The sequence below is a fragment of the Sprattus sprattus genome (assembly GCF_963457725.1).
Source record: "Sprattus sprattus genome assembly, chromosome: 15".
Taxonomy (NCBI): domain Eukaryota; kingdom Metazoa; phylum Chordata; class Actinopteri; order Clupeiformes; family Clupeidae; genus Sprattus; species Sprattus sprattus.
This window is the reverse complement of record NC_137913.1, coordinates 23,827,785-23,850,796: the sequence shown is the minus strand read 5'-3', so window position 1 is coordinate 23,850,796 and position 23,012 is coordinate 23,827,785. Positions and strand designations below refer to the sequence as shown.

The following is a 23,012-nucleotide window of genomic DNA, read 5'->3' as shown; positions in this document are numbered from 1 at the left end:
GTTGGTTTAAACATATTGCTGTATGTGTCTGTGTGTTTGTTTGTGTATGTGCTTGTCTGTGAGTGTGTACACTTATGTATATGTGTGTACACTTTAGCATGTGTCATTTTGGGGGGTGTGAATGCATGTAAGTGGATGTTTGCCTGGGCTGCCATGAGTGCTACATGCGTTGTGCCTGCTTATGATTGCGGATCAAAGGGAGTGATCCTCGGCACTCGTCTCTGAGTGGATGTGACATGAAATGCATGCGTGGACGGGATAATACGCCACAGCGGCAAAACTAAATCCCATTCTTCCTCCGCAACGCAGCACGACTCCAGCCATTTCTCCGCCACTCAGAAACCACTCAAGGGTGCTCCTCCATGTAGGCCAGCCCCGACGACAATGCTCTCCGCGAGAACAGACCAGCATGTGGTCCCTGTCGGGGCCATTGAATGTGCATGCTGCAGTAACACACACTGGCAATAAAAATAAAATGGTGGTAGGAGAACATCTAATCAAAGCAACGAGAGATAGTGTCTTTTAAAAGTGCTTTATAGAGGGTTTATCTCAAGTATTATGTTGAGTTGGCATGAATGCAAAAAAATGTTTTTTTGGAATTATAGAAAGATAATCATAGGGTTGGACCTGGGATTTAGATGTAGAATGTAGTATGCTTGACTACTGATCACGCCATCCATGGTGTTAAATTTAAACATAATTTCAATGTAGCACCATTTTATTCATGTCCACTTCCACATATTCAGAAATACATTCACTGTTGGAGTTAGATTACTCTCCTTAACCCATAAAGTCAATGATGTCACCTTTTCCAAAGCCAGCCAGCCAGCTAGCAACCCCCCCTCCCAAAAAAACCCAGCAAGGATTCCAAAGTGGCAAAACCGAAGGTTCAGCAAAATTCAGTTTGGCTTGAATTTCCCCTTTAATATCTCTGCAGTGGAGGCTTCACCGCTGTCCACACATCAGTGGATGTGAAGAATGGCCGGTGTCACAATGTCAGGGTTAGTTAGCTTGCACATTAACACCACCGTGTCAGTGTCCCGTGTCTTTGCACTGGGAATGGATGGGCCAGGGCTTCTGCAAAAGAGGAGCAGAACCTAGAAATAGCCCTGGATGCATCCCTGGTGTTCTGAAGACCCTGCACTGCAGAATCTGTTATAAGCTACTATCCCACCAGCTAGTGAAATTGCATGATGGAATAGGTTTCTTTAGTGAGCTGTTTTGATAGTCCACTGGGGCTGATGTGCTGTGTGATGAGTGATGTGATGAGCTGTGTGATGCCACATTGCATGCAGTGAAAGACTCTGTGGGAGTAATGTTTTCCCCACCCATTTTCCACCTGCACTATATGAAAAAGGGAAAACTAAGTGCTGGAAGGCAGGAGACCAGAGATGTCCACTGAGTGAGGAACATCACTAAGTGAGATGGAAGATTTCAGGGGAAAGAACGATTGCCAGTTATTTTTTTACATAAAAAATAAAATGTTTATTTTTTTATTTATTTTTTACTGGTTGCTTTTACCTTAAACTCCTCTCCTGATATGACTATTGGCAAATCCATCTCAAAGTACAAGGTCATCATCTGAGGTTTCCATGACTCCAGCGCTTGGCAACTACTTCCCACTACTTTCCCCCTGCCCAGCCTATATGAACAATCAACAATTCTTCAAAAGGCAATACAATGCAATCCAAAATACAGTCAGACATTCCACAGTAAAACAGCTATACAGTTACACGTGTGACGCTTATTCATATCTATACTTGTATTTATAAAAATGTACAATATCACATAGTTGTGTCTCAGTGCAAAAGATACATTTTAAAAATGAAAAAGAAAGGAAATATATATTAAAAAGAAGCCGTGCTCCTACATTTTATAGTGAGTCTTTCTGTTATCCTTACTTGAAAAAACAACAACATTTGGTCTGTAAATCGAATGAATCAATAAATAAAATACATGACACACTTTACAGTCACCATCCAGTAGCAGCAGTGAATCAGGCTTGTTTGACTTTAGAAAGTACAGTGTCCACAAACGACAGTACAGCGTCGCACCGCACGGCCACAAACTCAGAGCAAGACCAACAATAATGAGCATAAGAAGAACAGTATTGACAATTCAGGTGACGAGAAACAAAACTCTAAGTGAACGTGTATATGCATGGGATGGGTGTTTTTGTGTCTTTGATCATTTCACTTTTTTTTGCCCATATATTTACAATGTATTTCAAGTTATCTGGCTTGTTTCCAATAAGGAGTTGTTGTTGTTCGTTGGTGTTGTTGTTGTTGTTTTTGTCCCTGTTGTTGGTGTTGTCTTTGTTTTTACATTTCTGTTCCCAATAAAATTGAAGGCAAATGGTCCAGTGGCTATGGCATGGGTGGCAGTGAGCTGGCCTATCAGCTGGTGCATATGCTGTTGATTGAGATGATGGCCGGATCCACCAGGCCCATCTCCTCGTGCTCGTTGACGCACAGCTGGTAGCCGCAGCCCCGGCGGCGGCCCTTCATGGGCGTGACCTTGGCGTCGGGCTTGGCGCGGGGTGGCAGCAGGAAGCCCACGCTGCCGGCGATGAGCATGTGCCAGATGCTGTGGATGTAGAAGTAGTTCTCCTCCGTCTCCACGAAGGCGTAGAGCGCCACCGCCGACGTGGCGATCATGGTGCCTGGGAACAGGAAGAACACCCAGCGCTTCCAGGTGGGCGGGTAGCAACGGCGGCGACGAATGGTGCGGACCGTCTGAAAGAAGCACACACAAATCAACACACAAGTCACAGAAATCATGCATGACCATGGACACACGCATATGGACAGGGACAAACAAGCATTATGTACATCACACACACACACACAGAGACATGGACACACAAACACACACAGAGACACTTGTTCTTTTATAAAATATCTGAGCAGTGGAAAGACAGACGAGCAGCAGATGGTGATGCCTCCTATTTTAGTTTTTTTCTTTCGTCCAAATAAACGCTTCTCCCTGAAGCGATCCCTGATATTTACAGTGTGAGCACTGTCAGCGTGTTTGTTTGAATCTTTCTCCCTGCCAACTGTTAAAATCCTCACACTGCATGCAGCGCCTCCATTTATGTTAGACTATTTGGTCTCTTTTCCTGTGTGACATTTTCTTCTGTACTCACCTTTGCTTTGAAGTATAAATGTAAAAAAAAAAAACAATGCACCGTGTATACTGATACTGATAGTAAACAAATGCATGTGCACATTCTATCTTCAAGCAATGCTTTTATTATTTTTATGAATATATTTTCAGAAACTGTTTAACTGCAAAACATTAAATATATGTACATATAAATACATGTACAGATACATACACATATAAATACATATAAAATAAATATACATAAAATTGCCATTTTTATGGGTTTCATTAATATCCCATTTTATTTCCATTTGAACTAGGGCACACATGTGTGCATTCACTGTTCCTAAACTGTGAATATCATCCATTTTTTCAGTTATCTTGGCCTCCTTTATTGAGTGCTTCTACCAACTGCTACTCTCATTCCCTGAGAACTCCCTGTCTCCCAGAGAACTCTCTCTCTCATCTGGAAAAATGTCCCCCTCCGTTCTTGACACCCAGCTGCTGCAGCATCCCTGTGCTGCGCCATGGCAACATGGACATGGTACCGCATTACTTTATTCATTTCCCTGTGCATTCTGACAATTCAATTACCCCTGGCCCCGTGGCTGATTCACGGCATGTGTGCATAAACGGAGACTATTTGGTTCTGAGTTACTATCGCATGAAGAGGTATGATCGTACTGCCACTGGGGAAACAAAGTGACAGTCGATGTTCAAGCATTGTGAAGCTATGCTAATGCATTTGGATAATGTGATTGGTGTCATTCAGGACCGCTTGCCACATGATGAGCAATAAGTGGGAGCTCAGGCCATGGTTACATCAAATTGACCCTTGCTGTCAAGGCAACCAAGACTTTTTCTTTAGAATTTACTCTTTTAAATGACAATTCATAAGGCCTAGACAGGAAATATATATATATATATGTATATACTGTATATAGTGTATATATATACAGTATATATATATACCTATGGCATGCCGTTCAGGAAATTAACATTTGAATATATATATTCAAAAGTCTGAATATATATATTCAAAAGTCTGAATATATATATTCAAAAGTCTGAATATATATACAAAAGTCTGAATATATATACAAAACTCTGAATATATATATACAAAACTCTGAATATATATACAAAACTCTGAATATATATACAAAAGTCTGAATATATATACAAAAGTCTGAATATATATATACAAAAGTCTGAATATATATACAAAACTCTGAATATATATACAAAAGTCTGAATATATATACAAAACGAAGTCTGAATATATATACAAAATGAAGTCTGAATATATATACAAAACGAAGTCTGAATATACAAAACTCTGAACTCTGAAGCGCTCAATCCGTCTTGTCCGCCATATTGGATTGAGCGCTTCCTATTAAATCAATGGGACCAAAATGTTTGGCATTACGTATTTTCTGCTTCATGAAATACTGTTTTTCTGTTATATTGTTCAATTTTGACATTGATTTCTCACTAGAAATGCAATCATAACACGTTTATGTTACACCGTTTGACTTCACGAAGGATATTTTTAGAGGCAAAATCCCCATTCACTTGACTGGGGTCTCGTCTAAACCTTCATAATTCCTTGTTTTCTGCTTCATGAAATACTGTTTTTCTGTTATATGGTAGGGTGACCAGACGTGCTCTTTTTCGGACATGTCCTCTTTTTGATACCTAATAAATGCGTCCGGCAGGGATTCCCAAATCGTCCGGGATTTTGCCTTGTCGGGTGTTTCACAAAATATTGTGTCTGCGAGTGACTAAATGCAGCCATCTGTCTGGAAACACACCCATGAACTATGACTTGTTTCATTATACTGCAATACCTTATGCTATATATACCCTTGGAATGGCAAACCTATCTAGGTCATGGTGTGTAATATTTTGTCGAAGGGAAATAGTCAGTAGCAATCTATAACACAATTACATGCTTATCCTACATAAACTATGGAAACTATTAAAAAACTATCCAATTCAATGAATAATGTCTTATTTTCATTGGTATATGCAATGAAGAATGCTGGGTAATCATTTTTTGTCCAATGTCAAGTCACTATTTGATCATGTGACGAGACGAAACCATGTATCTCACATATATTCAAATGTTAATTTCCTGAACGGCATGCCATATATGCCATATATATATATATATATATATTCTGTGTGAACCATGGCAGTATATCATATATAATGGCACTATATCATACATATATATATATTTATATACTGTATATCTATAAAGTAAATATATAATAACATCTACTAAAAAATAAGTACAGGGTGTTGGGGGAGAGCACATGAAAAGGGTGTGCAATTTACTGCAGACTTTCTACACTGCAGTACTTTTATTCACATTGCTTGTCAGCTCTCAAGTACCCTTTGCTTCAGGCCTACCACGTAGTGAATTTATCCCAGGCTTTTGTCCACCTTCTGTCCTTGGTGGCAAATCATTCACTCTTGACAAAAAATCTCAGCTCCATTCTGTTAGCGTCATCCTTCAAAGGCGCAGCCATCTTAAGCAAGACAAACATGCCCAGCTGGGTCCAGCCTCGTGAACTCAAAAGTTTAAGTTTCTTAAACATTTTCCGTGGCTGGGCCTTACAATATGCCCTTGGCATTGTTAAGACTTCACAAGTACAGTATGTGTGTTGCTACTTAAAATGTGGCAGTGTGCATGAAAGAGGGTGCTCTTTCAACTCATTTTGTCTTCATCCTTCATCTTCATCTAAAAGAGTCTACGTTAAGGCATTCATGTGTCTGAAGTGTTAGATGATGAGTACTCTCTAATTTAAGAATATAAGGGTTTTGTGGTTCTTGAGTTAAATTACTGTCGTTGGAGAAAGGTTGCCACCCACAGAACGGCTGAATTAAAACCAAAAGCACAGTGAAGGTTGCCTTTACTTTCAACGTTATCATGAAGAAAAATGCCGTGGGAATGAGAGGAAAGGGTTAGATAACAAGAGTCTGAAATGTGAGTCTGCAACACTAACCCCATGAGCCACAAAAACAGACAGAATGCTAATGAACATGTCGCATACTTCCTCAATCTGGGAACTTTTTAGTGAACCAGAGGGAAACTATCTCATCAGCACGGCAGAGAAAGTTTTATGGTGTCCTGAGAAGACTGAGTGAGCCAGGTTATTGAGTGGCTGACATCTGAATCGATATGTCCTCCACGACATGCCAAAACCTCTGTCCTCTCCACTGAAGTCTAGCCACATCTTTGCATTCGTAATTCCTTATAACAATCAAACAACATATCTTACAAAGCCATACATTAGCTGTGTATGATGTAAGTTAATGTAGATGTGTTACTTTTTGTTTAGGGATAGGGATTGGCACGTTGACAACCCACATTCACTGCAATCATTGAGGTCTGGAATCATTCCACTGGATTCAAATTGAGCCATAGGTGTAGCTGACGAGTGCCGCTCCAAATTATGTAGAAAGTGATTGGATCTGCTCGTGGCTCTCGTGAGCGCTGAGCTTGCTGCAGCCGCAGGCTAAAATTGGGACGGTCAGTAAATCAAACTGAGCGAAGCCAATAGGGAGATCAGTCAAAAGCCAAGTTTCTCTTCAATTTTCCACAACTTCATCCAAATAACTTCTTAGAAAATGGATCCAAATTCAGTTTCTTGCCTTGCCCCCCTGCCAGCAGCAGCCATATTGCAAGAACATGAGTGCACTTTTTGAGAACACTTATTTCTTCATGATTATCTAAAATCATACCCCACAGCCCAACGAATAGTTGGCACAAAACTAAATCTTCACAATTTGACACTGTAATCGATTGATTTTGACACAGAATAATTTAAGGACTAGTGCAAGTTAGATGTATTCACATCAAATTCACTTGTCAACTTTTCAAATGCACTTAGTGCAAAGAATTCAAACTGGCTTGTCTTTGGGAAATCAAACATGAGTAGAGATAAGAATGGCTTTGATATTTAGGAATTGTATTATTTGAAGGATTTAAATTCAGATTAATGGATAATGTATCTAAGATATGTATCTAAAAAAAGTGAATCAGTAACAGCGTGTAATGCGAGTAATGAGCTGTTTAGTTTTACACATAGTGGGGTTTAATCACCAAATGAATTGTAAATAAATAGTGAACTACATTTTTAAATTGTAAATAGTTAAGTAAAATGTAATGTTCACGTGTAAATAAATCCATATTGACTCTGATTTGTCAGAACTCTGAACACCTGTCTTCCTCTGCTGACCAGAGATGTGTCTCTGAATGCTTGAGTCCGTTTTATGGCTTTCTGCCGTGGGTGGCTCATTTCAGAGCAGGGGCCCTGTCTCTTCTTCGCCTGACTGGTCTAATTGCAGGCAGTCTGCATACGCTCACGTTGAACCTTACATGAAGAAAATGACAAGCTGAAATACGGGAGCCTCAACAGAAAACGTCTGGCAGTGACATTGTGCAGATGCACTGTATTACAAGGGCAAGATAAATGTAATTTTTTTTTCTTAATGAAAGAGAAATATAATCTAACACGTCTGTTTTGAGGATAGGGGGACACATCTGGGATCCCTCATAACTAAAGTGAATCTGAAAATCTGAAAGGGGCTACCGTTATGGAAAGATCCGTAACCAGATGAAATAAGTCACTTACAGTAAATCGAATGATAATGATGGCGTAATATTGTCTATCTATCAATTACCCTTGTCATTCTTGCTGGGAAATCCCAATTTGTAGTTTGTTTGAAAACAGGCTCCACCAGACCAGAGGCTCCACCAGACCAAGTCAATTCATGGTTCCCTTTCCTGATACCATCGGGTCTGTAACTTCATCTTAAATTAACCATAAAAGTTAGTGTAAGTGATCGTTTGACTGTGATACAGCTGATTTGACTGATACAACTACTCAGTTATATTAGATACGGAGCACTGCTGCTGTTGCCTATTGATTCATTACAGATACAGTTAACTGCTCACATTATAATCAAAGCCAGCAGGGTTAAACAGACCAAGGTCAAGGTATGTGGGCCATGCCTTCCATTAAATCAAGGCCTAGTTAGGACTTCTAAATTTGTGCTACACAATCTAAATACACAGGTACTCACCTTGACCGCATACCTCAACATTGTGGTTCCGGTAGCCTGCATGTTTTCAAAGCTTTTTACATCAAGGGCCCTATCTTGCCGATCAGAAACGCAAGTATGACGGCGCCAAGCGCAAGTAGCTGTGTGGGCGGCTCTATGGCGCAGTTGCTATTTTAACGGCGGAAAAAACACACTTGCGTCCAGCGCAAGTGTCAAAAGGGTTGGTCCAAAGGAGGTTACTCAGCCATAGGTGTGGTTTGGGCGTAATATGCAATAAACCAATCGGAGCGTCATTTCACATTCCCTTTAAGAGCGAGAAGCGCATAGTCCATAGCGGCTTGTTATTTTGATGGCGGAATTACCTGGTGGAAGACCGGAGAAATTCACAGCCGAGGAGACCGACGTGAGATTTACACCAATTTTTTGGCAAGCCATATATAATTACAAGGAAAATAAAGTATTTACCACTTGAGGAAATCATTGTGAAATCCATATCCAAGATATTTTAAAAATAAGCATACATGTAGCCTACACATTGACCCAAATGATTCAGGTTAATTGAAGCTGCGTGACATTTGATTTATTGTATGGCTTTGTAAAAAGCCGGGAGATAGATGTATATGGGGATGCGAGAAACCCTCCAAAAGTAAGCAAAGTCAAGCAAGCATGTCAAGATATTGCCGTGATTGTTTCTGCAACGGGGCACCCGAAAACGTTGCCGAAAACGCTATAATGACGTCCGGAGACGCGGGACATCCAAGCTGGAAGGTAACACACGTTCTCGTGCCTTCACGGGAGGTGGATCTGCCTCGACCCAGGATCTGACGGCAGCAGAGGACATCGCCACGTCTACCCTCACGCCTGAGAGCGTGCAGGGATTTGGGGGCATGGAAATCGGCACCCAAGCCAGTGCACCAGCTGACCAAACCCAAGGTACATAAATAAAGTCCACATACACAGAGATGAGTTTACAAGATTTATAATAATACTGGCATTAAATAAATGCAACAAAGCCATACAATAAATCAAATGTCACGCAGCTTCAATTAACCTGAATCATTTGGGTCAATTGTGTACGCTAGATGTATGCCTAGTTTTTAAATGTCTTGGATACGGATATCACAATGATTTCCTCATGTGGTAAATACTTTATTTTCCTTGTAATTATATATGGCTTGCCAAACAATTGGTGTAAATCTCTCGTGAAGACGACAGAAGTAAAGTGTAGCCTACAGGTCCTATACTGTGCGGGCAAGCACATGCGCCCTTAAAATAGCGTTCTGAATACGCGTTACAGACTTTAGACATTGCGCCTCACATTAGACCAGCTTTTTTTTGGTCAATGGCGCACGGCGCACGGCGTTGTATTTGAAACTGCAAAATACCACTTGCGCCAGAGAAACGCCTTCTCTGTTCCGCCCCCGCCCATGTCGACGCAAGTTCATTTCGAAGCGCGCCTCTGGAGGGAAAATCGCGCTGTGCGCCGGGTGCAAGATAGGAATGATACATGCGTCGGTGACAATGTCAATTGCGCTGGGTGCAAGATAGGGCCCCTAGTGTCCATCTTTAGCTTTTTTTCAAGCAAACCCACACAAATCCCATGAGGCGATTGCTTGAAGACTATGCACCATGCAGAGCAGTCACTCAAGGCTGGCTTTTTCTTCATGGCGTCTCCACGACACAAACTGCTGACATTCTGCACTCTGGTTATCTACAGCCCCAACACCACTCGCCTCGCCCTCCTGCTCAGGAGAGAGAGAGGGACCAGCAAAGCCAGTCCCCTGCCTAATGTTCACAGCCCTGCCTCAGAGGCTTTCTCTGGGATTCAGCCCTCAGAACGCTATTATTTTTTATCTTCTCACTTCAGAAAATGCATTATGGCTGAGAGAGAGAAGTTGGCGAAAGAACAAGCTGACGGGTAATGGAACTACAGGGCATGACTAATACCTACAGGATAAAAAGAACTTTTAACGCCCTCCGATGCTAATATGCAATAGCCAAGATAAAAAGGCATTGCATTGTCATGTGCTCGTGTGTGTTGATGGGGCAGGAGTGCGGCGGACGAGCGGAACTCTGCGGCATAAATCGTTCGCTAATAAAGTGCTGTTATAGTGTTGACGCAGCAGGGTCAAAGAAGGGCTAAAATCTGCCACAAAAGAGAAAAAAAATTGCTTCTCAGTATGTTTCTAAGAGGATCGGAGTTCAAAGTTATTTTTAGTGGTCTTTTCTGATTCCCTCTTTGCTGGGAGTGTTTCGTACAAACAGGATTAGAGCGGAGCCAAAGGGCTTAATGTAAAGAAATAGGAAATTGCTCAGACTCTTGAAATTTGCACCGTGAGAGCAATGGCCATTGAGAATGAAAAGCGGAAAACGGCATTGTGAGAAGTTTCTGCCTGGGGGGAGGAAGGGAGGAAGCAAATAGGGGCCCTCTTGTTCTGCACTCATCGGGGTGCCACTAACAGAGCAGTGACCTTGTGAGGATAGTGAGGCTGAGAGCTGAGAGAGATAGAGAGACAGACAGTGAGAGAGAGAGAGAGAGAGAGAGAGAGTGAGGTGGATAAATTAAGAGCCGAATGGGAAGCGGCTTACCCAGGCGATGGCCATGATCCCAAGGGCGAACAGACTGGGCCCCAGCAGATTCCACAGGCCGTGCCGGTCCAACTGCAGAGCCATGGAAAGAGACATGGCCCCCAGCAAGTACAGCACCTGGTGACACAGACAGCAGGCTGTAGGTTAGAAAAGGGACGCAGGGAAGCTGGTGGGGGGGGGGGGGGGGGGGGGGACGTCCAATTAAGGGCAGGTTGTGGAGGTCGTCAGTGAGTGAGTGGGAAGACAGGCAGGCAGGCAGGCAGGGGCTGGTGGACTCTGAAGTCTGGAGTTAGATGGGGTGACTGGAGCTGTCTTTCTAACACACACACTCAGTCCCCCACTGATCTGACATGTGTGATTTGATTAGCAGCTGTATTCTGCAACGCTCAGCGAAAAACAGTTGCCCTGGAGGAAAGCAGCTGTCTATCTCTTTCCTCTCTCTCTCTTTCTCTTTCTTTTTCCCTCTCCTTCTCTCTTCTTCTTTCTCTCTCTCTCTCACTCACTCTCTTCCTCTCGCTCAGGCTGTTTTTTCAGATTGGTGAGCAGCCATTAATTGAACTAGAGAGAGAGAGAGAGAATGCACTTGAAATTCTTTATTTGTGTTGACTGTGGTAGACAGCAAAATGTCAACAACCGTAAAAGGAGACCATGACAGATTGCTGACTCCTATTCCTATCAAAAATATCACATTCATGAAGATTTTAAATATGACACACTAACGCAGATATTAAATGGGCACCTCTCCCATTGAACATCACCCGTCAAATGCTACCTCATGTCATCTTATAAAATATGTCTGTCAGTGGCAAGGGTAAAGTTTACGGACCCATTAGCCATTGGCAAATTAAAGGAACTAAACCACAGGACCCATTTCCCACTGACCAATGCACCTCTATTTCACAATTGAATGGACGACCAAAGCACGGGGCAGATTGGTGGGTGTAATAGAGGAAGAGCTGCACCTGCTTGATAATGGACTTGAGGCGAGCCATGGCGATGACTGTGACCCACACCGACATGAGGGAGCCCAGGAAGTCACAGAACTGCAGCACGTCGTACTCCATGATGCAGAACACCACAATACCAGGCTGGTCACAGGCATGATAAAACTGTGAAAGAGAGAGAGAACAGGAGAGAGATGAAGAGAATGAGAGGGAACAAGAGAGACACAGAGAGGGAAAGAGGTGGGGATGGAGGGACGGTGGAATGAAAGGAGGTTGGAGGGAGGAAGCAAGAGAGGAAGAAAGAGAGGTAGAGAGAAATGATCAGCAGGATAATAACACCACAATCATACACATTAGAACTGAGAGCATCACAGAGGGAGAAAGAAAAAAGTGTGAAAAGAAAAGTAGTCTTAGTGTTTAGTAGTCTTGCAGGGCTGGGCACAAATCACACTATAATCATGTAATCATGGCTACAGTCCCATCAATGCCCACGGTGTGAAATAGAGTAGATGGGCGCTCACAGTGGAGAAGAACATGGTAAATATGTAGACGGAGGCCTCCAGCAGGTAGTGGCTGCGGACGGCGATGGCCACCGGGGGAACGAACATCAGGTTACTCAGGCACAGCAGCAGGGTGGAGAGGAGCTGGAAGCCGTAGGAGTACGCCTGGGTATTGTCTGTGCAGCCCCAGCCATCCCAGCCTGGAGAAGAGAGAACACATTATCTACGTGTACACACACACACACACAAACATGTGCACATATACAGACAAACACACATGGTAACCCACATCCACAAAACATTCCTCATCTTTCTCCTTTTGTAAATGGCATCATAAATATAGATTGAATCCAGTGTGCCTGCTGAGTAGTGCACATGGCAGGGGAAATAGGCGCAGCACACCCCAGTCCTCCGTCACCCTTAGAGCTTAGATGGATACATTAACAAACACACACACACACACACACACACACACACACAAATAGACGAGTATATGCATATGTGTATCTGTAATTACCACCGCCCATGAACCCCCAATCATCCCAAAAATTGACAAAAATGTTAAATAAATAAATTAATAAATAAATAAAAACACACTTGGCGGGTGCAAAAACAGGATCCTTTTTTAGAGAGGCACTTGAGAAATGAAAGATGGCATAAGGCTTAAAAATCACAAAGGACAAAGAAAGGAAGATAAAAAGACACAAAAAATGGAGACAATATAAAGCAACAAACAGCATCTGTTGCCTAAGCGACATCATTAGAGGGATAGATTTGTGTATTCTAATGACATCGCTATCATCCACTCGCTTCCGCAGCCAGCAAAAGAAGGAGGGGCTGAGGCCTCTATAATAGAGGGTTATTTAAGAGAGCGTGATTAGCACATTTCCAGACATTATCATGCGTCCTATAATTACAACTGCGTCTCATCTGAGATCTGATCGTCGTTCGTAGCTAGGCAAAAACTTGATTGACACACATGTAATTGAAGGATTTAACATAACGGCGACCGCTGATTGGCATGCCATCTTTCAAGTGTGACAATTACATTGCCATTATAAAATACTGGCAGCGATTAAAATCATATTAACCTGAGGACGGAGAATGGCTTTAAATATATGGTATTATACAAATGGGAGTGTTTCACTCGAGCTTGTCATCTGCTTTTCATTAAAAGTGTCAGCGAGAGTACCTGACATTTGTATCATGCAGCTCACTGCACTTGGGATATGTATGTACTGTATATACATGTCTCTATCTAACACAGAAGATAAAGATATAAAAATTGTGTATGGGAACTTGTGTAATGGTAGCCAGTGGGTACAGCGCTTTGCGGTGAGTAAAGTGACACCTTAAGAGACTACTAGCAACCGACGCTAGCACCAATGGGTATTAGCCTCCTTGCTAGTAAGCCAACCTCCCATGTCCTATATTGTAGGTTCGAGTCCGGTTCAAGTCCGGTGCGAGACTGTGCTCGTCTACACAACAAAGTTTACATTGGTGCTGTGACCAGGAATGGGAGGAAGGTTTAGATGGGTGAGTGTAAAGGTAGACAGAACAGAACAGTCCTCACTCCCCGACACCTACACAACACAGGTTGCATTTGGAGAGGCTATTTAAAAGAGAACCATTACCTGCTTTGCACTCGCATGCTGCATACAGGTAGTTGTTGGTGCGAAGCAGCTTGCACTGGCCATAGGTTCCACAGTCATTAATGCAAGGCGTTAGGTAAGAGCGCAGGTAGACTTCTGCCGTCACGTTGCTGCACACCTCAAACCTTCAAAGACAAATGTGTGTCAATAGGGTGAGAGGACATTGTAAAGTAGTGAGTTATGGTTGATTTTTTCTTTAGAAGGCCGTGATGCTGAATTATAGCCTAAATTAAGCCGTATTGGAGTGCATTACTGAAATAGATGGAGACAGGAGATTGCCAGTCTTTCTAAAGACAGATAAAGAGCTTTCCTTTAAATTTGGGTCAAGCCAATCTCTGTGGGTGTAACAAAGGGTAAAAAGCACATTTCAGCAACTAAAACAGAAAACATCAACCTAAAGTTCATGTCACATCTGATTGGGTAGACACGGTCTGCAAAGGCTTAGAGAAAAGAAAAGAAAAGAAAAGTTGTTGTTTGGTATTTCAAAAAGAATCCTTGTTTTTTTATATTTGAATAGATTATCTTGCAGCATTGTTTAGAGGAGATCACACCAAAACAACATAAAAAGTTTTAGTTTATAAGCTTAGTATCTTCAGTTACATGCTGACTCCCGGTAAGGCTTGTGTCAGCAATTTCACAAGTTTGATTTATTTCTGTATGCATAATCGTTCAATAAAAAAGTGGTGGCAGGTGGCCTGATCTAAAAACACCAATATTCAAGGCCACCATTATTTCTAAGAGGATGAAACGCCAGAATTACTAACATGCCTTGCCTTCTAAATCGAGAATTATGCACACTCAAAAACATTAAACCCATCAAAACATGATCTGAAATGCATTAACCTTACAGTGAAATAAAAAAGAAGACAAAAACAACAAAATAACACCTTTGATACAACAACAGTAATACGTGTGAAAAAAAAGTGCGAAGCAAGAAAGTTTAGTCTATCCCCTCCTATTTATTGTTGCATAAAAGCAGAGAGCTCAGACCATGTAATCTGGGTTGGACGTCAGCAGTTTGTTTCTACTTTTAGACATACAAAACATAGACCCTGTCTCTTTAACATGATCAGTGACAAGGAACGATAGGTTACTAACGCAACACTGTTTCCCTAAAGGAGGGAACGAGCTACCACCAATGGTAATCTAATCATCTCCCTGCGCTTGAGGAGCAACTAGTGCTGGTGGTGTGGGCTTGGGCCAATGTTGGTGTCCCCTTGGCTCAGTTCGGAGCCTGGTTCTACAGTAGCTTCTCCCTTAAGTCAGGTATGGGATGTGAGGAGCAAAAGCAAAAAGCATGTATTGACGTTAGGGGTGGGAATCTCTTGGCACCTCACGATTCGATTCCGATTCAGAGGTCAACGATTTGATTCTAAACCGATTATCGATTTCAAACCGATCATCGATTATCAATTCCAAACCGATAAAACGATTATCGATGCATTTCGACTTTTAAATCATTTGAGTTTGCAACTCAGAGTCAAAAAATCACTTCCTACTTTGTGTATGATAATTAATAGAGAAAAAGCTTTTTCTTGTCACAATTTTGACTTTCTATGAGCAATGCAATAATCGATGCAGCTTGCATTTCAACATAAAATGGATGTGTGAAAAAATTAAAAATAAAAATATTATTATATATTTATAAAACAATTGGGTTCTATCACGTAATTTAGCTGTTTCTGATTGGACGAGAGACATTCCATGCTATAGGTTATTCGTCAACATACCAACAGTTACGGGACTTTTCACAGCTAATAATAAATCACTCAGCGATGAAAAATTCGCATTGATGATAACCGTTAATTCAAAATTCTTAAAATTCCAAATCAAGACGTTGACAATGGAACTATTTTTTGTTGCGGAGAAACAATGGTGAAATAAAACATTTTTAATCAATAACTTTGTGTTGAAATGTTAATTTGTTGACGGTAGAATTGTTTTATAAAAGCAATATAGCATTCGTGGGAGTGGGTTAGGTTAGGGATAATCCCACAGGTGGTGTTCGGCCGTAGCCATCGAGGCCGCAGGCCAGGTGGCGTAGGCAACAACACCCGTGGGATTATCCCTTACCTTCCCCACTCCCACGAGTGCTATATTGCTTAAATATATATTTTTTAAATTACAAAATCGATTATAAACTTTTCTGAATCGAAAGAGAATCGTTTTAGAGAGAATCGAGAAAAATCGATTAATCAATTTTTTTCCTCACCCCTAATTGACGTGTTAGACGGTCACGCAGCCTGGTAGACTCTACCTGAGTGGCTTTATGTTGTTGCTGCAGTTCTGACATCAAAGTTCCAAGAGCTTTACCATGTGAATGGGCGCACTGAGAGGAGGAGTCTTATCACTGTGTCCTGTGCATGCTTGTGTCAACCAGAATGACGGTGACCAGCAAAGCAAGCCCCAATCACTCTGCCAGATGCCTTAGCGGGGCAGCAAGTAAGCCACAAGGCCAACTCTGTGGCCTGGCAGAGTTCAAGAATGTCCGGTAGCAGATGTCCTGCTGCTAGATATTCCCTTCAAGACAGGGAGGCTGATATACGATCTTGCTAGTTAGGCAACTGTGATTCTTTTGAGAGGCCAGCTAATTGTGCCCTGCTCTGTTTCATAGCACCACTAGATAATAAGTGTAGTCTAACTTCTGGCCTGGGTGGGGAGGTGAACGCAGGTTAGTTTGAGAAACGAGCCAGTGGCGTTTGAAAGTGTAGCAGTGTGCACAGAAGGAGGGGTCTGACACAGCAGACTCCAAATGGTCAAGACCAAGGCAATGACTTGTCTTATCATGACCACCTCCTAGAAGGAAGGTGTACATGCAAGAAACACACTGATGAGGTGTGTTCACATTTGTGTATAATTGAGCGCCTTAAAAATAAGGCAATGTAAATGTATTGTAATATGATGCAACACTATTACAGTAATGTCATTAACTCATACTTTATTATACATGACCCACTGTGTCTTCAAAAATTAAAGATAAAATAATATTTCTTATTCTATTACATTCATGTCAACTCTAACCAACTTTCTGTAAGTTATATGGACATTTCAATTTAAATTGTTTATGAGCATCTCGTTCAGGAGCTATTCGTTTCGAGTATGATAACGTAACACATGAATGCAGATGATGATGATACATTCACTTCACTTCTTCTGGTTGACTGACTGTAAAATGGCTGTTAAAACATTGGCATTGCCGTTGAGAATTAACTTTGGGCACTGAATGGAGTTCCCTTGAACTGAAAGTCATTAAAATAACCCAAGCTTCCAATACAGAACAAATGTAACACACTTGACCATAATATTTGTAATAGGTAAATTTAGATGTTTTTTGTTTATTCCAATGTCCTTTATCAGCCCTTTTCAGTGGGGTTTAAATGCTGATGGTACTGTCTCTGTGGCATGGAAGGGGAGGGGTTTGATGGGAGGGGAAAGAAATACATGAACTAGATAAATCCAGTATATCCATGATAAAGATAAATCGCTGATCGGGGACGTAACGTGACGTGGGGGAAAACATTGATCATTTAATACCTGATGAGAAACTACAATACCTAGCAAATTGGATACTTTCAGGATGAATTATTGTCCAAACCCAGACACTGTTTCAGACCAGCAGTTTTAAACCAGCAATTTCAAGCAAGTAGGACATTGGGTTTAAAGTGAGACCACGATTCTGGCGAAAGGTTGCTGATATTTGAGCTCAACAGACAATCAAATTACACCCCTCCCTTCTGTGCCCTGGAAGCTACGTGTTGGAATTGATTGTGCCAATATGATTCTTTCCCGTTTATGGAGCCAGGACTGGAAGAACGCCATCAGTGACCAAAGTCAATTTCAATACCAGTGTTCTATTTTTCATAAAAAAAAAAAAATCTTTTTATTCAGAGCCGTTTGAATGCCAAAGTCTCTGTATGAACTCTATACAGGGCTTGCTCTGGTTTAGAGCAATGGCGTGTCCCTGAGCGTTAGATAAGGATTCTAGAGCTTACCCCTGTTCAGTGGCACAGAGCGAGCGCAGGCTCAGGTACCAGGTGCCCGTCTGAGGGTAAGGGATCCTCAGCTTGGTGACGTTGGAGGTGGTGTTCACAGTGAGAAGAAACCCTGCCACCGACTCTAAATGGACCAGACAGAAACACAAGGGACAAATAATAGTGTGATGAGATCCATATTATAGAGCTGTTTTAAATAACAAACATATACAAAGTACTTTACAGAGAGTGAAATATAGGGGAGACATTAGACGTCACCAGGAGAATAGCACAAACATATCAGATGAATGAAGAACAAGGTAGAATTCCTTAAAGGGTAGGCTATACTCAGTATTACATGTGAAACTGGGTTACCTGTATTTTTCAATCAGTTGCAGACAAAAACGAAGAGCAGTTAGTTATCTGCTATATGTTAGAACATCCCTAAGGACCTGCCAAAACCATGACCCAGCTCACTATCTTCTGCCTTCTCTGTCTTCCTTCCCTTCATTGCTATTCTAGCTGGAATTTCTGTATGAAACATTTTTCTACGAAGATTTGCAAAAGATAGTGTGAACATCAGCAACCATTAAATGCTGCACTCCAAGTAGGACACTAGTGGAAAACTTGATACAGATTGAAGATAAATGGATCATTTTCAGCTGAAGCAAGATAAGTAGATTTGAAGTAAAACTTTGCCAGTGTGTCACTGTGCACAATTTGATGGCTGCTGTTATTGAACCAAACAATCACACTTTTATTATCACAACAGAATCAGGTTAGCTCTTCGTTTCCTTTAGAGCAGTAGTCTCTGGAGGAATGTGTCTGAGATGATTTCCTCACGGCCCATGGCTTTAGGGTCATTTGTGAGTATTACCCCTTTCACAAACTCATTTACCCTAAACGGGCAACTTTCTCAGACAAGAGACGGCACCTGAATGGCTCTCACCGGATCAGAAATGCCTCTCATCTCTCGTCTAATCTTGTGAATTCAATTCCGTCTCGTTCTACGCACACGTTACAGCTGGAGGATTTTTTGATATCAACACGCGCTAACCCCCTTATCTTGTCTGCATTGCCGTCTTATCGCACGTTACAGTGCTGTTCTGTCATCTATCTGCTCTTAGAAACGCTGTGTACGGCGAGCAGGCTAAACCACTGAGGATTTAAGCGATCCATGGCGGATTGACCATAAAGCTTGCCTTACCCGCTTCACATTTGGCAGAGGAGTTGTCGGGCAGCAAGAGCGGCATCCCGTGGTTGAGGCATCCGAACACCGTCACATTCTCTCCCTTCACTGAGGACTGTGGGAAAAGAGACACACAGGGGAACAGGTAAGGGTAAGCAGAGGAGAACAGACATTATAGGGTAAAAGGCACAATAACAGGTCTGATAAGGATTTTTTTACATTAGCATTTTAAGAGAGTTGCTTCTGATCAGGACCACCTTTTGATCTGGTCTCATGAAAGGCATGGCAGGGGGCTTGTGGGCTTTAAACTGGCCTAGACATGCAGCGACCCCCCCCCCCCCACCCCCCCCCCCCCCCCAAACCCCGCCTGCTCGCACCCATCGCTGTCCTGAGACCTCTGAAAATAAAGACATTTGCCCTCCCTCCCACCCTCTCAAACACCCCACCCCACCCGCACATGCATTATTGAGTGGCCCCGTGCTGCAGTGAATCCAGGACACAAGGCAAATTAGAAGTACTAACACTCACCTCTGTATGCACCCCCCGGCACACACAGAGTCTCCTAACAAACACACAGTCTCCTAACAAACACACTCATACAGACACAGATGGACACAAACACACACGTAATGCCACACACATAAACACACACACACACACACACACAGACAGTCAGACAGACAGACAGAGAAAGAGGGAGAGGGCTGGGGGAGAGAAGAGCGAAGCGCCGGCTGTCTGAAAGTGCCATGTCCTAATCAGAGCTGTGATTCACACAGTAGCAGGCAGCAAGGCTTTGGGCTGATGATGAGGGGAGTTAATAATTGATGCGCTTGTGTCACTGCAGTCTCATTACAGAGGAGCACCAAATAGCACACAGCCGACCCCACAGACACAGAGGCTCTTGGATCACTCCAAGTGGGGATTTCAGAGAACATCTTCACATCCTTTCCACATGGAAGGATCCTTCTTTTTTCGGGAATGCCGACACACTATAAGCCTACAAAAGTTATTTTACTTTTAGTCCATTTACTCTCTCATTTACCAGGCATGTGTCTAATGTATGAATGGGACATAGTCGTTGGCTCGCTGAAATAAGTGAAATAACTCAATCTTGAAAGGTAACATTATGAAACATTTACAAATATGGAATAAAAAGAGTGAATCTCTCTGATTCCACACTGATTCTTCTCTCATTCTGCCCCTTTGGCCACTCCGGCTGATCTCTGCTCACAGCAATCTCCTTCCCTACGCTCACGGCCCACTGCAAAAGATTGGCCTTGGTTTGCCGGCACAGCAGCACAACCACTTATTACACGGAGAAAAGGGTACAGGGCTGAGTGGGAGGACAGAAAAGAATCAAAGGGTGTGAATGTGCTCCTGCACACAGTTGTAGTTATCTATCTATCTATGCATTTCATCTATCTATTTATATTTGTATTAAGTATGTACGTATGTATGAGTATATGTACTGTATGCATGTATGTACGTATGTGTGTACATGTGTTGGCACAAATGCATGCATACAGTACATATACTCATACATACGTACATACTTAATACAAATATAAATAGATAGATGAAATGCATAGATAGATAGATAAATAGAACTGTGTGCAGGAGCACATTCACAGCCTATGATTCTTTTCTGTATGTTTGTATGTATGCACCCAACTCTGTCTGTCTGTCTGTCTGTCTGTCTGTCTGTCTGTCTGTCTGTCTCTATCTATATTTCTATCTCTCTCTCTTTCTCTATTTCTCTATTCCTCTCTCTCTCTATATCACATCTATGTTCTGAAATGCAGGAGGCTGTTATCCTTGTGTTTGCGTTAATAACTGTAATAGATGCTGCTGTCTGCTATGTTCACTGCTGTTTTGGATGCTGCCTGCTCTGCTGAAATGCATGCGGTGTGCCAAGCACCTGTGTCGGGCTGGCTCCAGCCCACACCCTAATCTGGGAAATATATTCTCTGACACTGACTGATGACTAACCGGGCTTTTGGAGGAGGGCAATGGTTGGACGTCTTTCAAACCGCTTTCTGGAATTAATAACTAACAAAAAGCGTCTTGTCCATCCCACTTCGGTGTCAAAATGACCACAAGACGTGCTGCAGAGACGCCATTGTTCGGGGTGAATCCACACTAGATCCTTGGACACTGTCCATTTGAGGACTCCTCTGATGTCTCCTACAGAGCTTGTATTCTCTGAATGCACATCACACATGTGATTCAACAGTACCAGCGCTCTCCAGATTGCGCTTTTGGAACACAGCTGCACTCCATTTTTTAGCCCATTTACTATACTGATCTAAATCTGGGCACGACTGCAAGGTCCGCTGTGTCTTCACTCTGTTCATTTTGTTACCTTTTTTCCCTTTGTTTAGTTTGTAGTGCACAAATGCATAAAAACATGGAAGAGGCACCCTGTGGCAGAACGATGCAATGCAGAGTAGACGAGTCTCAATCAAACTTCCATCTGAGGAAGTGTCCCTAAATATTATAATCAAGTCAGTCACTCAATCCAGTGCTTGCTCGAAAGCTCTTTCCAGAATACACGTTTTGTATCAGGCTTTCAATTTAAAAAATATGCAAGCAGGTGCATTTTTTGAAACGACACAAAAGCTAGAGCCTATATTACGCATATATTTTGTGTCAGCACAAATGGCTTTGCTGCAGAAAAATATGTGGTGGTAAATTGGAGATGTGACCTAACCGTGAGATGGACATGATAATACACATCATTATTTAAAAAGCACAAACATGTACAAGTCTTATGGATTGCTACCAAGAAACCTCTCCTGTTAATTCTTAAAATATTTCAACTTTGCAATGCATTAACAGAAAGAAACGTACAACAATGAGTCTCATTGAGAGGGCCAGAATGAACATCCATTTCAACCCCAATTAATTCAAAGTAGCGGGATAATTAGATTTCCAAAGAAACCATGGTGAGTAAACCATTAAGCTTGCCTTACCCGGCGAAGATAAAACAAATGCTAACCATCACCAAGGCTGTTACAGGTTGCATCAGTTCAAGCTGTTCTGTTCTACATTAAAACCCATTCAGTTCTCTGAGTTCAAGCTCACTCAAAAGTGGAGCTGTTTTCTTCACTTTCCTGATTAGAAATACCATTTGTAATCAGTAAAAAAAAAACAGGACAGATGCCCCTATGAAAAAAACCTCTGAACACAGAGACGTTCCATCTTTCCTTGGTGCTGCACTGGCACACACTGGCATACGAATTTATTTTTTTATGTCAGTAACTTTAATTGCTTTAGAAATCATGTCAAAAGTTAATTAAATCCATGAACACCATGAGTGTTTGAAAAGATGAAGACAGCAGCAGTTTATAAAAGGTAACATAAATGTTCCACCTGCTCATTATCTTTCTATTCTCTCAAGCTGTGCCTCACCTTCCCTCTGTGCAACAGCTACACTTGAAGTGCCCCTCTCACCTCACCTCATCTGGATGGGCACAATTATCCTGGACCTGAGGTAAGATGCCATAGAGCCTGTCGGTGATCACTTATTGTGCTATAAGTGCCTCTCCAAGAGCACATACACACAACCTTCCGACTGACTCATCTTCACAGAGGGTGGACAGAGCCCAATGTGCTATAGTCTCTCCCTGTACACACACATACACACACAGATGAAAACTCTCTCTCGCTCTCTTTCACACTCGCGCACACACACACACACACACACACACACACACACACACACACACACACACACACACACACACACACACACACACACACACACACACACACACACACACACCCACCCACACACACACACAGGCTGAGGCTACTGCAGAGTCTAATTAACAAGCAACCTGGCTCCTCGCCTCTTGGCATGAGCACACACACACACACACGAATAGGCTGCCACACACATCATGGGCTCAATTTTGTTTGAGGACAAATTCAGATTGGAGTAGGGCATTGTGTGTGTGTGTGTGTGTGTGTGTGTGTGTGTGTGT

At 42.2% G+C, this 23,012-nt stretch overlaps 1 protein-coding gene across 1 annotated transcript in view; it reads right to left on the bottom strand.

Annotated features, from left to right (window-relative positions):
* Nucleotides 1-2,396: 2,396 nt before the first annotated feature.
* The window catches only part of tmem8b (transmembrane protein 8B), a gene marked incomplete at both ends in the record, with an annotated part of 60,046 nt that continues 39,430 nt past the window's right edge, over nucleotides 2,397-23,012 (bottom strand). The window contains 7 exons of the mRNA XM_080853139.1: nucleotides 2,397-2,735; nucleotides 10,771-10,887; nucleotides 11,733-11,879; nucleotides 12,236-12,414; nucleotides 13,849-13,991; nucleotides 17,859-17,982; nucleotides 19,045-19,141. Of these exons, the coding sequence (XP_080709265.1) occupies nucleotides 2,397-2,735; nucleotides 10,771-10,887; nucleotides 11,733-11,879; nucleotides 12,236-12,414; nucleotides 13,849-13,991; nucleotides 17,859-17,982; nucleotides 19,045-19,141 (1,146 nt within the window). The remainder of the gene's footprint in view (nucleotides 2,736-10,770; nucleotides 10,888-11,732; nucleotides 11,880-12,235; nucleotides 12,415-13,848; nucleotides 13,992-17,858; nucleotides 17,983-19,044; nucleotides 19,142-23,012) is intronic.